This window comes from Protomyctophum bolini, assembly GCF_963924005.1.
Source record: "Protomyctophum bolini genome assembly, chromosome: 6".
NCBI classification, from domain to species: domain Eukaryota; kingdom Metazoa; phylum Chordata; class Actinopteri; order Myctophiformes; family Myctophidae; genus Protomyctophum; species Protomyctophum bolini.
Window position 1 is genome coordinate 33,386,156 of NC_137867.1, and position 17,028 is coordinate 33,403,183.

Consider the following 17,028-nt stretch of genomic DNA (forward strand, 5'->3'; position numbering starts at 1 on the left):
CTCTAATGTGTTTTGCAGCTGTCCAAGAGCGAATTTGTTTCCTTACAGGATCAAATTGCACACATTGGGGGGTGGGTATTCAGTCGAGTGTTCTCTGAGGGAAGGATGGAATTTGGACTGAAGCTCAAAATTAGGTCAGTTGGCGATGCAGTGGTTGCTACTATGATTTAGAGGTTGCTGAGATTTCAAACTAGGTCAAAGATATGTAAACAGCTTCATAAACACAAAGTATAGTATGTATTCTATTTGTGGCTCTGACTGTAGTTTGTGTATTACGGTTTTCTAGGACTATTTGATTCCAATGCAAGAAATGTCACTTTTACTTAATTACTGGGTTTGCTATTTTTATTTTTGCCGACTCAAAATTCATGCTGTGACTGAAAATTATTTATTTTGTATATGAAAGTAGTTTATCATAATCTGTCAAGTAAACGATGTATCCTTTTTCATTTCCATGATAATGATGACTATTACTGAATACTGATTGATTAATTTCACTCTGTGCCAAGATGTGGCCCATTGATTGTAATATAGACGTGGTTGAGCTATCTTTTCCTATATAACCACAGCATGACACTGGCAGATATAATGCTCAGCTCACATTGAGCCTACAGAGACATCAGAACATTGAGAAGCAAATGAACCAGACTGTCATGAAAAGGAGGATTATACAGTCTGTGATTCATCTTATAGCTGTAAAGTTTTCACAGGCGCTATTTGCCATGCCCATGATCCCTCAGCTGGGTACCTTCTATAAAGGAACATGTTCGTTCCACTTTTGGCAAACCAGTCGGTAGCGATAATTACATTATGGAGTCCCAGCTGATGTGGAATATAAGTATCATATAGCCTATAATGAAGAAAAAGTATACAGCAAGAACAAAATTCCTCTTTTTTCTTGTAGTTATTTTGGTGAGGTATAGGCCTACGCATTAGAAGTCTACAGCAACCTTCAATCCAAAGATGTCATGCCAAATGACCTTATTTTATTCCAACACATTTATTTTGGGTTTGCTGTTAGCCAGTCTATTGGAAATTAGCTGTTTGTATGGCAGTATACTCTACAAAGATAGCTTGTCATAGGTTGGTATTATGGTAACAAATCCTATACAAGATGCTTTAATGGTTTCATTCAGTATACAGTAAGCACAATGGAAATGTATAGCTCTTGTACAGTCTCTCTCATGTTAGTTATTACTACTGATTTTATTGTAATGTCAACCAATGACTTCGAAGTAAAATCGAAGATAGCCTACATAATATCTCTCTCTCTCTCTCTCTCTCCTACTGTGGGTCTCGTTTTCTCAACTGTGCTCAATTCAGTAAACATTCCACACGGGGTCGCTAGTGTCTGCCAAGTGCAAGCATTGCATGCCTCGATAATTCAACGTATAGACATGAAAGGATGGGTAAAAAAAAGTAAGTCAATTAATGAAAAGGCTAAACTTTAAAGGTATGTTTTGGAAAAGGAAATTCATTTCCTAATGCATATAAGAATTAAGATGACTTTGGGGCGTTGTTAACTTGTTTATTTCCCATCACTGTCTTGCCACACACCTGTGATCATCAGCGTAACTCGGGGACTGGCAGTCTGGCACCACGGACCACGCTACACGCCCCTTGACCAAATGTGCCAAGTCCTGTCACTTGTACAGTACACTGTACACAGGCTCCTTCTCTCGGCGTACATTGGACGGTTGAGAATGCATACTACGCTTCATACTTATTCCTGCACACGGGTGCCTGCCAAAACACAGACAAGGAAGAATGCATGCCAGACTTTAAACGGAACACGCGACTATACTTTGTGCCAAAGTCAAATGAGAAGTAATTGAATATTGCGCGCCGCTCGCCGCTGCCTGCATGAGATGAAAACTCTAGTGGGTGAAGGAGTTGCGTGGACATATTCTCGCATATGGATACCTGTGTGGAACTGTGGACATATATTGTAACGAACATTTTATAGCTCGAACTTGATTTCTTGTACGGGACTTATTTTCACAATGCCGGACAGGAGTATCTTGTATTATTTGAACACTTTTGGACTTACACTGATCAGTGCCGATACAACTTGGGGAACCAGCTGCGGTTGGTGATTAATGCGGAGGATGCAGAGACGACTAACTGATCAGCGAAACGGGCATTGAACATCAACATAGATTTTATATATCTGGACGAAATGAAAGACATTCCGCCAAAGGGTCTAAACAGTTTTTAATTACGAAATAACGAGCGCGTTATTGGCCAAAATGCGTAAAATAGCGCTGCAAAGCTGCGACCAAGTTGATCTAGCCTACAACAATTCTTGACATTTTCAGAGTCATCCAAGTATAATTACTACGCCAATTAGTGAGAGGGCCTGACATCCCCCCGCACTGCACTTGTTATAGACTAATTTGATTTAGCGATTGCTCACGCTGAGTGGTTTGAAGCTGGCGCGACCTTTTTACACAAATTGTTGAAGATGTTGCAGCAAGTCAGTTTGTCCTTTCAAATAAGCAGTTTACAAAACTAAACCTTTTTGAGTTTTGTTTTGTTTTGTTTTAATAAAAAAGGGGAGAAAGAAAAAGAAGGCAAAAGGAAACATGTTGCACCTTGTACTTCAATCAATCGTGTTACTTTCAGGAGGTAAGCACATTTTTACATTTCATTCATTTTAATGTGTTACATTTTTCAACTAGGTTGTTATGCTATTCTTATATGCTTTGATATAAAAATTACTTAGGCTATAGAGCTATATACTGTTTCATTAGAAAATGTAATTTGTGTTCCTTCAGACTGAGATGCTTCATCACGGGTTCTCTAAATCAATAAGGCAATGCACATGGAAATATATAGGTGTAGTTCTTGGTGTTGGGCGGGCACTGTGGGCAGGAACAGTTTTTGGAAAAACAAAATAATGTTGACAACACATAGCTAGGACGTTTAAACACATGGGTCTTACTTTTTTAAATAAATAGCCTGGGTGTTAAATAAATAGCCCATATTGCCATATATGTTTCATAAATCAGGAGGTGTGTGTGCGTGCGTGTGTGTGCGCGCGCGCGAAAGGACTTCTGACACCAGTCAGTCCATACTCCATATGACAACACAACAGCAGTAGGTCTACATTCCGTTCGTGATACATTACCAACTGCCCCTATACCATTCAATTCTCATTAGAATGTTGACTGTAGATTTCAATCACTCTCTCCTCCATGACATTGAGACATTAGCATCTTTCCTTAAATACCATCAGGGAACTGGCAGTGTTTAGTGATTGACATATATTGCCAAGTTAGTGATGTGATCTGACAGCAGTTTAAGATCCTCTTTGATGGAATAAGGTGGATGACAGACGTGGCTATCCATAATTGCTTCTCCAGCACCATTTTCATACTTTCACAAGCAAGCTTATACCTGTATGCAGTGCATGGCTTTAGTAGGATGCTTGTAGCAGACTCCCATTATTTCAGAAACTGTGACTTGAATCAGATCTTGGATGAGCTAAATTATATCGATCACCATCTATTCATTTTAATCAGAATCTTTATTGCAGTGGCCCCCATCTGACCTCCAACCTCAGTAACATGGTCTAGCCTTGAATTCAACTTTGAAATATCAGTCAGAAGAGTCAGGTCTTGTCTTGGATCTTCTTATTACCATAATTAGTCTCTGTGAAAGAAGCTTCATAGAACCCATTTATGGCTCTGGTTCTTGCCAATCAGGTAATATGCTGAAACACATTATCAATCAGAAATTAACCAAACGTGTGTTATATACATTTCATTGTCTCTTCACAGCTTTAGCTGTAGCCTATACTGTACATAAACAAAAAAACATAGATCGGCCCGCTGGCCTAGCGGTCCAGGCGCATGCCACATAATAGGCTCTGGCATGACAGCACATTGTGCGTTCGAGTCCCGTACACGACGACCTTTGCTGCATGTCTCTCCCCATCTGTCCCTCCCTATTTCCTGTCCGTCTTCACTTATAACTATCAATAAAGCCAGAAAAGCTAATAACAAAAATAATATTTTTAGATTTCATGTTTGTCATATATTCTCTAAAGTAATTGAAACACTATTGAACTTTTCAGCACATGAATACAAATAGTTAATTGAGTCACTGTTGGCTAAACATCATTGCGTGGTTAATAAGTCAGAGAGGTTTTTAATTAAGTTTGTAAATCAATCTTTTCTCCAGTGACAATTTTGGCTAGACTTTTCAAATCTATTTACAATTTTCAATGTGACAATAATGTAACTTTAATCACTTGGAACACCAGCATGTCTATTCCGGGGGCAACATTTGGCAAAAGTAGCAGACCTACACGCTCACAACGCTCCACACTTTAAATCCTTATGTGACCACTGACTAGTTATTAGAATGAATACGAGACCGCTCGCCCCTTTTCCAACTCGCCCCAAGTGGCGAAGATCGGTCGCCCCCAACAGGAAGATCGGTCGCCCCAAAGCCCGGTGAAGTCACCCCCAAAAATCCGGATTAGTCGCCCCCAAAAGTCCGGACAAGTCACCCCGTAAAAGCGTTGTATTTATGAGGTAACAGCAGAGAGAGAGAGATTTTTACCTGTGCTTTTAAACAGAGAGAGAGAGATTTTTACATGTCTCACTGACAGCTGTTTGATTGTGCTGCGCTCGTTGCATATTCCTGTGTTGCCTTTGTGATGATTGGGGGGATTATCTGGGATCGATTACTTCAGTCTTGACATACAACATGATGTGTGATGATGTTGCTTTGCCGTTGTTATTATGACTCTGAGTTTTGAAAGTAAAGAAGAGTTGTGTTTAAGCTGTGTCATGGTCCACTGATTCACAAACACAATAGTAGCCTACTTTTAAACAGAGAGAGAGAGAGAGAGAGAGAGAGAGAGAGAGAGAGAGATTTTTACCTGTAGGCCTACTATATTTTTTACCTTTGAGGAGGAGGTAAAGTGTCTAGAGTGGAGGGGGCCCAAGGGGGGTCATCAGCCTCTTTTGTTTATGTTCTCTAGAATGGAATTTACAGAACAATGGAGGGGGTTGAGCCAATCATTAACCATGCATCATTTGACCAACAACAACTAAATGTTGGTTCTAAATGTTCTCATATGAGAAATAAGGTAAAATAAACATGGGGCGAGATATCCGTGCTTTGGGGCGAGATATCCACTTTTCGCGGGGGCGAGTTGGAAAAGGGGCGAGCGGACCTGTTACCATTAGGAATGACCTTGCACTCTTGGAAACAAGCGGACCAAGTCGGTGTGTGAAGAATTACAGAGCAATATGAAAAATTACAGAGCAATATCATGGCTTGAGCCGCTTGATATCTAATCAAGCCATGATTACATATATAACAGTCGTGGGTCTGCTTTGACACCGTCTTGACAACCATGGTATTGGCCAAATATTTAAAATGTGACTTCTTATATCATCATTTCAAATATAATATTGTTTTATCTATTGTTGCCAATTTATTCCTATACTACTGCCACCCTCATTCTATAAGTAAGTAGGTCGGTCAGAGAGGCTTATTGTTAGTATCAGCCGAGAACGTGGGAGTTTATCCATTTAAAGGACTGGACGTGTTTTTTCTGAAAACCGCTGGAAAAACGCTGCTAAAATAACCCTGTGCTCTTCTTACCCTTCTGGTTAATTAAGCTCCAAAATGGGCTGAAACAAGGATAGTTCAGAAAGTGGACAACTTAAGTATCTCTGCCATGGACTTGTACTTAAAGTCCATAAAAAAAAATCATGCACCTGTTTTATTCCCATTGCTATGTCGTCCTCCAAACACAGGTGGTTTTGATTACAGAAATAGCCTACTATTCAAAAACGCACATCTTTCCGTTTGAGAGTGAAACTACAAAATAAAAATGCTCCAAATAGCCATTTCACCCTGTCTAACCAATTACAACCTGGCGTATTTTGGGCATAGGTTACTTTTCATTTTATTTTATCATTATATTTATTTATTTTAAGCTCTACAAGCTCACATGAAATGATATTTTTGCTATTCGTCGTAATTAGGATGAAGTGTACTGTATAGGTTCTTAAAAAGTTAAAGGAATGATCTGTAGCTTGTTGCAGTCAAGTGTTTATTTGTGTTAAAGGGAAGACCTGGAAAGCAATAAAGCATATTAACTTATCCCAGGTTTGGGCTTAATATTTAATCAAGGATATCTCAGGGCTTTTCTCTGAGCATCCTCTGGTGCAATTTACAGATACATGTGCAATGCAGAACCATGGTAAAGAAGAGGTGCATATTTCCTTTTTCTTTTTCCAATCCAGCTTTGTCTGGTATGTGCATACTGCATATTGGAGAAGGGTTAAAGGGAAAAAAACATAGTAACAGCAGAATCCGAGCTATGTTTTCAGACCCATCTGGTATGTAGTTACTACCTTGCCCAGAAAAGGGCTACAATCAATCAGTCTTCAGCATTAGGTTTGTAGGTAGGAATACATTGAAGTTTTCACCTTTGATTGTTCAATGAATATGTTATGAGGAGGTAGAGGCTGCTTCCCAACCCCTGTACTGTCACAACTGTACTGTTCCTGATATGACACAACCTTTCTTTGAGACATTTATTACACCTTAATCCTAATATCCTAATGATTGTACGTTTGTTGAAAGACACAACAACTCTTTTGCATGATTAATGTATATTTTACTAACTGTGATGAACTCATAATGCTGAAGGTGTTGAAGCAGTGTCATATACAGAAAGTAATCTAGTGCAGAATCTGATCTGGCATGAATAGCGACAAATGACCATACAGGGCCAGACCATACATTATAATGTGATGTCAAAGGTCCAATATGAGGATATCCCATGCATGTAAATCCTGGGTTTTCCGAGAGAAATGGATAATGGTGAACGCGTGGAGGGAGTCGAGGGACATGTACAGGAATTTGTGTAGTTTGTTCAATCAATGTGATGGTGATTTCTGATTTCGCCCCAAAATGTTATTCATTATTAATATAATATTATGTAATTTCTTCAGAAGGCATGTCAGCACTGTGTTAATTGACTCTTTTCATAACGCTTGACCTCTCATTTACTTTAATAACATTTCCTGATTAAGGGAAACTGATGGGATTAAATCTACAGTAAAAGCTCAAACTGGGGGACGCTGGGGTCGGGGGATGTTCATTGTAATAATTGATAAATATGCTAATGAGTGTTTGGGCTGTCTCTCATCAGCCTATAGTGGTGTCAGCACTCAGGGCCCGCTGCTCATGAATCTGTCTGAAGGGGGTTAACTGCTGGGGTTGAATGACGGTCCGCTCTTATCATCATGTAGCATCATCTAAGTGTGCTGCAGCAGGACAGGGGAAACTCACAAACTGCTGAGATATACACTCTGGCTCACGTTAAATGAGTCCATGATCAAGTCCAAATTGACGGTGCGCTGACTCACGTATGCTCTAGTGTTCTTACATGATCTCATTTGCACACTGCTGGGACAACTAAGTTAAACACGCAGAACAGTGTTATTAACTACTGTACGTGCTAATTATCTGGATGGCAGATTTATCCTTTTTTACAAGAAATTGCCCATGCAGTACATGTCTAGTTCACCCCCATCCCTCATAAAACAGTGATACACTTTACTGTAAGCTTGCTAACAACTTCCTTTTTATAGATTTTCTTTTAAGTGGACATTTCCATGCTACACTATAGAGAGAAATGAGAAATATAAAAGCTATTGTATCAAAATGTATTTTAAAACTATGGACAATGAGGTGGTTGGTTGGTGTATACCTAATTTAACTCTGAAAGTGTAAAAAATGCCCTGAACACTCTGTAGTTTACAGTGCATAATTACTACAGTTTATTAATAGAGATGTTATTAGTGTAGGAGCCTTCTCTGAAGAAAAAATGCCAGGCCAGCATTACGCTATATTAGATATTAATGTCCTGCATGGAAGCTTTTAAGTTAACCAGTACATTTAACAGAATATAAATGCACTCAGGCACTTTATTGGCCTTTAAGTAGCCATTCTGTATGTCGCCCAAAACAATCACAGACATGCGAAAACAAAAAAACGCAGGCATTTAGTCTCTTATGCCAGGCCGGAAGGTGGAAGGGCAGTGCATTGCTTTCACCTCTGTCTGTGTTTCTGTAAGTGTTCCTGTCAACGGCTAACATCGCAAACTACTACACTGATAAGTGTCAAATCTCTTTTGCACTGCCAGCTGCCCAAGGAACTCGATCCCTGTATTTGTTTCACATCATCGGTCATCAATAACCGCGTCAGACAAATGTTTGTGAATTTATAATCCGAGATCTACATACTCTGATCTGCACCAGGGGTAGGCAACCTTTGGCACCGGTGTCAACATTGGCACAAAGGAGGGTGATCACTGGCAAAGGAGGGTGATCACATAAGTGTGAGAGAGAGGTGTTTTTTTTAAATAAATGAAGACCCTAATAATATGTTCATAGTCATCATGAATCCTACGTAAGCTTAAGAACCTAACAGTGGAATATCTATCTAAGGAAACCATATGTGTATACACTATAGAGTGCTATGTCTACATAAAGTGCTATTTAACTTACATAAATTGAGCCTGTGCATATGCCTGTAGGAGGTCGAGGCCAGAGCAAGTACTACGGCAAGTGCTATGGGCTAAGATGGAGTCTGAAGAGGTGCATTTTCAGACTGCGGCGGAAGATTAGGAGTGAATCTGCAGTTCTGATTGTAATGGGAAGTGCATTCCATAGTTTTGGAGCCAGAAGGGAGAAGAGTTTGGGTCGTGTGGAGCGTTTTTGGCAAAGGTACTTCCAGCTTCCCTCCGTCGGCTGATCTGAGCGCTCGAGAGGGTTTGTAGCATGCGACCATACTTGCAAAATATGGCGGTGCCATACCTTTTGTTGCTTTGAAAGCCAGCATCAGAGTTTTGTACTCTTTGCGGGCAGCGACTGGGAGCCAATGGAGGGAGCGGAGAAGAGGATTGAGTTATTGACGTTAGTGACGTGAGAATTGTGGCTGGTTAAAAACTAGGAGAGTTGCAGCATTTTGACTTCGAGTGTGCATGCCGGTAGGCCAGTAATTAGGTTACAATAACACATCAGACTTGCCTCATAGTTGATACTCAATAAGAGAGAGAGAGAGAGAGAGAGAGAGAGATTACAGTTTGACATGGTGTGTCAGACATGACTCCACTGCACCTTTGTAGTTATTTTTAATTAGTCTGTAATATAACCAGGCCTAGTCACAGTGAGTTGAGCAAATCTATATTTTAAGCAGGTCCTGGCCCAAAACACTCACACAAAGAAGTCAGAAACAATGCAGCTTGTATTTTCTTGAAACTTTGATGTGTGCACTGTTACGGTGTAACTTTATTTGGTTGCCATTTCCATCCAGGTCTCTATTTCCTTCCTGCCTCTAAAATACGAGCAAAAATAATTTCCATTTGTTCTGCATCTTTTATTTGAGTAATTACACACAGGTGGCTGGACAAAAGGCTGACGATGCGTCTTGAGTGAGCGGAGCCTTCGACACAGTGTGGAGCTGTCAGCGTTTATCAGCAGCGTCAGAGCTTAATGCATTAGAGGCAATGATCTGACAGGTACATATTGTCAAGGCCCATTGACTTCTTTGTGGTTTGGTTGATTGATTGTGGAAATTATGTTAAAATGGGAGTGCTGCACCTCTGTGTGATTCAGAGTGGTATGCTAGTATTAGAAGACAGAATTGAAGGTCTTCAAAGTACCACTGCATTTTTGCCTTGACATGTGCTTTCTTTGCATTAGGTGGTTTGTTTACGTTATTGCCAGGACTAGAGTAGAAAATCTTTGTTCTGATCCCCTAATACTATATATATATAAAGCTGTGCACACACAGTATGTGTTGTCAAACTAGCATAAAGCTCTACTGAGAATAAATATGAAAAAGGTGGCCGTGACCATTGTTGTGTCCATCCACAAAACCAGTATCCCCTAAATTGCCAGTGGAGTATGTCTGGGCTACATCAGTATAACATAATTTTATAGTTTGTGGCCGATGGTGACAGAATTGTTGATGTTGACAAATACTGTTTGCGAGAAGAGTAACAATCTTAAAAAGTATCATCATGTTCCCCAGGCTTTTCCTTCACTCATTCCACTGTAATATTGACTTCACTGTAGTTTATGTTGTTTGTAGTTTATTTTGACAATTTTGAAAACTGTAAAAAATAGACGGTCATGATATTTCAAACGGGTCATGAACCGTGACAGTGTAGAGAAAAAAAAAAGAAAAGTGAGCAACTGTTTCAATCTATAACTAGCTAAAACCTAGATTGTATTTAAACTTTCCTGAACATTTGCAATATAAATAATTGAGCATGTCTGTATATTTCCTTACTGCTTACTGAAAGACTCCACAGAACAGACTTCAACACCATTTCCATGACTGCTTATAGTGCCTAATCAGATGTTTACAACCAAATACTCTGTGGCCACTGACTAGGTGGTACTTGTTGTAATTGGAAAGTCGGTGTGTGCGTCCCCAATCAGCTCTGGCAGCATCATGGGCACTAATCAGTGTGAAAGTAATGACCGTACAGAGAGGACAATCACAGTACAACATAGCCTCGTAGGATTGGCTTGAACTTAATTAAGTCGTGACTGCACACTAGAAAGGGGTGCTCCACTCATAACAAAACGTATAAGGGCTGTATAAGTTGTGGGTTTTAACACTTTTTTAACACTATTATAAAGACGTCTGGGGACGTTTTGGGCAAAATTAATGAAAGATAATTTGTGATTACAAATTAGAATAGATCAAACAATGCGTTCATAACTTTTGCTGTAAAATAGTCTTTCCGCAATTTTGGAAGCCAATTACAGCTATGGAATGACATGATGAAAAATCTGTATGATACATGTAAACTTCAGCATGTCACTCCAGCATTCTACGCGTTGTGAACTAAGTTGTACTGTAGATCAGTACTAACAGTTCCGCCTTTACAGTAATGACATAAAATGGCCAAAATAGGGATACCAGTGGTTAAAAATAGGGACAGATCACCTGCATAATTTCCGAGAAGAGTACCAATCTTAAAAGTTATCATGTTCCCCAGGCTTTTCCTTCACTCATTCCACTGTGATAATGGCTTATCAAACTGATGTATTGGTCATTGGTGCCAGGATATCTGATTCAGCACCATCCTTATGTCTTGCTCTGAGAGGACGAGTGTAGGCCTACTTGCTGCTGCAGGGACAGAACTCTTGATATCCTCTTATCCGTGAGGCTAACTGTGCTGGTAGTCTAGTGTTAGTGTTGTTAGCCTTGAATCGTGCATATAATTAGTTCAGTCTGCCACAACAGCATCAGCAACTGATTTTTCACAAACTGCTCCTAATGAATGTTGGTGTCTTTGCATGATTGCCTCCACTATTGGGGTATGAATGGGTGAATGTGACACATATAGTAAAGCACTAGTAAATGCACTATAGAAATAGAGATCACTGAAAAGCAAATTGGCTCCTGTGATCCAGATGCGAGCATGGAATCCTCTTTGCGTTTGAGTAAAGTGACTCCTACTACTAGTAGGGGCGCCGTCTAAATCGAACTTGAGCCACGAGAGACACCACTGAGCTTGCTGTGTCGAACGTTGCGAAGTTCGCTTAGCTGACTTCGCCCTGTTCGAGTTGCAATCCGATATGGACAGAATAGTAATTCATTGAGAGAGCGTTTGCCCCGACTGCCACTCAAAAAGGCCACTAGCCAATCACAGCACATCTTTGCACAAGTGCACTGATTATTATAATTAATAATCAGTCAGATTATTATAATATCCCTCCCTCTGTGTTCACATAACTTTAGCGTTCTTCAGTGTGGATGCTAACTTAATTATTGTTATAGTTATATAGTTGGCATACCATTCACACCAAGCATTGTGTGCATTGTCAGACATGAATAGCCTATCACCTTATAGGGGAGTTGTGTTGTGTTCCAGGTCCAGAGCCCAGAGCAGAGGGACCTTCCAGATAGATCGTATCAATATTATCAATATTCGTGACTGCATTCAGCAGACCAACCGTTAAGTTTCACTTGATGTGAAAACGGTTTCTACGTGGTGATTGGTTGGCACCTGCCTGAGCACTCTTGTAATTTGCATAACTCTCAGCAGAACTGAAGAACTTTCACGGCTCTCTACGCTTCCCCCGCCTGCCCCGCTCCCAATCCCGAGATCCTTTCCAGGCTTTGCGCCTGCTCTGTAGAAAATGAATATGGTGCGTGTGTGTGGAAAAAACGTGCCACTCAGGGGCTATGTACATTTTGTACCGTTACTTTGAGCTGCAGGTTTTGTATGAATGGTGCAATACAAATAAATAATTATTATTATTATGACATCAGGGCACTTTACTTAAATTGGACATAGCCTCCACAGCACCCTGGATTAGCATAATATATATATTTTTTACCACAGTTTCATTCATGTTGCGAATAAAACTGCACTGTTTGAAGCGCTTCCCTATCACAAATTTGAGTTGGCAGTTGCTCTGTCACAGTATGGAATATTAAGGTTATGTAGGAGGTGCTTTGCACACTGGCAGATGCGTTTTGTCTTTACAGAGATGGTGGTAATTACCCTCTGTGTCCTCTAGTAATGGTTTGTGATGATAGCCCTAAATAGAATGCTAACAACAACATTACTATTAACATTTGATAGACTGTCATCTTTTCAGTCCAAAGTATTACTGGAACAATGAGAATATTCCATTTGGGTGACATCGTGCTAACCTCACGTATTCCATACATTCTATTTTATTTCTAGAATAATGCAACCGATGAAGCTCCAGTGTGCTGGAAAAGTCTTTGAATCGTAAACAATAGAAAGCATTTCCAACCTCCTCCACTCCTGGCAGAAATACTCATATTTTGTGTAGTATTGATAACTGTTTCTCTCTGTGTTTCTTGTCTCTCTGCCGGTCTCTCTGTACCTAATCTATAAAAAATTGCCACTCTCTAAACTATTTGTGTGTTTGAACGACTTACATCTGCCTCGTCCCCAACATTTGCCATACACAAGGCTGTGACATCACTAAATAGTATGCTATTTCTTGACTGCAACACTCGACAAATCCAGCGACACTTCTATAATCAATGTATATATATTTAATAGAATTGCTATTGGTCAATAATGTACCAAGTATCTTTTCTAGCTGGCAACCATTCATTACCTACTTTGAGAATCTGAGGGTACTTCCGACAGACTAATTGAACCAATACTGTGTGTGTTTTTTTGCTTCCTCATAACGATAGAACTCTGTATAGAGGGTGCTGTATGACAACGTTCCGATTCAACACAATATTTTCCAACATAACTTGTAACTCTTTTGAACTCAAATAACCCAACTCATAATTGTAATTGTTTTGTTTTATTTTATTTTTTTGTTATTTATATTGTTTTTGTTATCTGTGCTTAAATTATTATTTTTGTTTCCTACTGTTCATATTATATGTCAAATATACATGGTTGTTTTTTGTATGTCTGTACTCAATTGTTGTTATTTTCTTATATTGTTTAATGATGACGATAACTGTGGGGGGGAGGGATGGGGTGAGGGAGAAAAAAAAATATGGTATGTTCAAACTGTACTACTTTGTTGAAAACTACTACCAATAAACATATATTTAAAAAAAAAAATTACCAAGTAGTCAATTCAGTACAACTAGCAACTTCCTCCACTACCTCTGTCATTTGTCAGCAGTTTGAACGGATCCACTCTGCTAGTACCTGTTCAATCACCCTTTCAGGACATGAAAAGCAACTGATATTGTTTTCTATAAGAGTATGTAAATATGAAGGTGTCTCTTATTTATCTGATGCCCTAGCTTTAATCGTGTGTGTATTTGTGCAGGGCAGCTAATTTGGCCTCTGAGAGACTAAGCACCTATGCCTTTTTGTTTTTTCCGCTGACTGCAAGTAAAGCCTGATTTATACTTGTGTGCCAGTATCGTGCACAATCAGATTTAGAAAAATACATTTACTCTGATTCTTTTCAGACAGTCATTAAAGGCAGAATCTCATCTCAGGTTTCATTGAAGCGAAATAGTAAATAATAATAATAATAATAATGTGTTAAAAATAAATAACTTTTTTGACCTGAGAAGGTGATTGTGTAATTTGCCTGGAAATAATGTCTGGGTCGACTGGAGGAACAGCCAGGCAGTGTTCTGATGCAGTGGTACCCCCCTTGTGAATAGAGATAGATGGGAGGTGAGGAGGCACTCTCCACTCTGGTATTGTACAGTAAACATGAAAACTCCTTAGAGACAAACATACACACACAGTCACACACACACACACACACACACACACACACAGTCACACAAACCCACGGTATTGGAGAATTCTATCAATTATTTGATAACAGATCTACAGTTGTACACAATTTCACAGAGGAAAATTGGACTGCAAACTTGTGATTTATTTTTCTGTATACTTTTGCAAGTTGTCGAAAGATCGCGTTGCTGGGAAGTGTTGACGGGAGAATGAGGGAGCCATGACTGAGGTTCAGTTCAGGTGGAAACATTTGTGCTAAAGGCAGTGATATGAATGGATCAGTGCAGCCCACTCTTGGGCCCCTCATATTAGTAGAATGTAGTTCTTCTACATTACCGTACCAGCCTTGTGCCTGGCCTGACAGTCTCTTCTCTACTGCTGGCACAAAGGGCTCGATCTTGCCTGGCCCTGAACCAAAGCAGCTCAGATGAAAAGAATGAGATTGTCATTTGAGAGTGCAAGAGAGAGAAGGGGGGGAATTACTCTATGCGAAGGGAATTGACATTTTAGAATTCTTTATGAGCTTTTGAAGAAATATGTTCTCGACCACGGCCACACAAGCAGCACCAGCCCCGGCATCAAATGATAAGAATAGGTTGGTAGCAATGTTGCCAGATCTTTAGGCCAGACCCCAGTCTAAACCACCTATGGAATACCAGACTAAAATGTATGTTGCCATACAACCGATTCACCATTATGTTTGCAACCTGTGGCCACAACTAAAGTAGAACAACTTGGAATCCTCCGAAACAATTTAAATTTCCATTGCTGCCAACCCAGCAACAATAAGGCAGATGCTTGAATAAAAACACACACATCCATGCCCATGAAATATTACGCAACCAGTTAACACAATGTCCATGACATGGTGACCTCCCTCTGATAAACTACAGTGGGACTATGCTATATGCTCTCTTCAGAACCACGGACAGCGAAGGATGGTCTGGATTGGGTGAAAGACAGCAAAGGCCGGTCTATTCAATGACGTCGACCAACTAGCTTTTCAAAATAATGTTATGTGCAAATAATATTAATAAATTATAATTAAAAAAGTACTACACGCAGTTTAATGTTACTTTACCATTATTCAGTAGAGCAGAGTTGCTCAATGTTTCTCACTGAATCTCCTAAGCAACCTCTGCTTCCATTCATTAATGTCCATGTGAAGTCATTCTGTTCTTTTTCGTGTATGCATAAAGTTCTTCCATGTTGCCGTAGAGGTCCAGAATGTTCCGTAGGTCCATGTGTCAATGCAAATAAATGCAGAGGATGGAAGCATCATTTTACTTATTTGATTCTTTTTGAGTTTAAGTTTTAAACGTGTCACAGCAAACTCTGAGTCACATACCTGCTATTGACTATGTTGTCAGCCACTATCATGTTAATGCGGAAAAGTCAATATACCTGCATTTGTTTGTATATTAGAGTCCTTCTCAAATATACAAAATGCAATTTGAAATCTACATGGCCATACTGATGAACACACACACACACACACACACACACACACGCACACACGCACGCACACACACTTTATACTTTACTGCAACACTAGAAAAGCAAATCAAATTCAGTACGATATAGAGTGACAAATACTGCACATCTGGGGGTACAATGCACCTGAATGCACCCCCATAGATACTGTATGTGCCCGATGGTAGCTTTAGTCCAGAATGTCTAAAACCACAACACCTGATAACAGATCAAATGCATTAGGATAGACTACATCCCATAATCTGGAGTGATGATTGTTCTGCGGTGTAACTTTAGCAGTCACTCAGACATTTACAATTTACTGCTGTTGCGGTCCAGTTACTGTAAAAGACACAAGTTAGGTGACAAAAGAGACAAAATCTAAGGTTATTTTGGATGCTCACCTCAATTTCTAATCTCACATAGACATGGTGGCCAAACTTAGCCACACATGTTGCACCTCCAAGATTGTCAAGACAAGACAACAATGTAAAATGTTTTCGTTCTCAGAGTACTTTGGGTGTTTCGGCCAGCCTTCCTGAAGCTGAATTGATTGCAAGCTTAACCCATTCTGACCTGAGATCAGATTCATACGAGGTTTCCACGGGACACAAACTGGTCTGATTAACCCATTCTGACCTGAGATCAGATTCTAAAAATGTCAGTCGTTCTTCGAATTTTTCAAAAATAGCAGACCTACAAGCTCGTATCGCGCCACTCGGTGGCGCGATATGAGCTTGTAGATCTGCTATTTTTCAATATCTAAAGCATAACACGATGCTGACACCAAAATGGGTGCCCGGTCAGAATGGGTTAACTTATCTCGAGCAGCTTGGACTAGTGTGTTGCTCTTTTTACCTAGCTGCCCAAGAACTCTATTGATAAAGCTGCAGCTGGGATCTTAACAAAAACGTTGAAAGAAAGGGGCACTTTGCCAAGCACCATTTCGACAAGGCCTACCCAGGCGGTGTAATGTCACTTTACCACTGCATAGTATCTATAGCATTGGCTCTAGCCTCTGTTTTTCTTTTCTATAAGTCATTAGTCTATTAGCCAAAGTACCTGGTAAGAGGCAAAATGTATGGCAGCGATGATATGTGGCATTGCATCAACTGAAGGAAAGACATGCTTTCCTTCCTTGTTATTGCAATAAATAGGCGTACATCTGTTAATGTGTTTTTAGATTAGGTGTCGTAATACTTGAGTGTAAAGCCGTCCGCCTAATGGAGCTCCATGATTTGCAGAGTGGTGGAATAAATGCAAATAGTATTGAATGGCATAAATTATATTAT

At 39.8% G+C, this 17,028-nt stretch overlaps 1 protein-coding gene across 1 annotated transcript in view; it reads left to right on the forward strand.

Moving 5' to 3' along the window:
* The first annotated feature begins 2,093 nt into the window (after positions 1-2,093).
* The window catches only part of LOC308316448 (transmembrane protein 132C), a 170,571-nt gene continuing 155,636 nt past the window's right edge, over positions 2,094-17,028 (forward strand). The window contains exon 1 of the mRNA XM_080765084.1: positions 2,094-2,628. Within this exon, the coding sequence (XP_080621210.1) occupies positions 2,586-2,628 (43 nt within the window). The 5' untranslated portion in view covers positions 2,094-2,585. The remainder of the gene's footprint in view (positions 2,629-17,028) is intronic.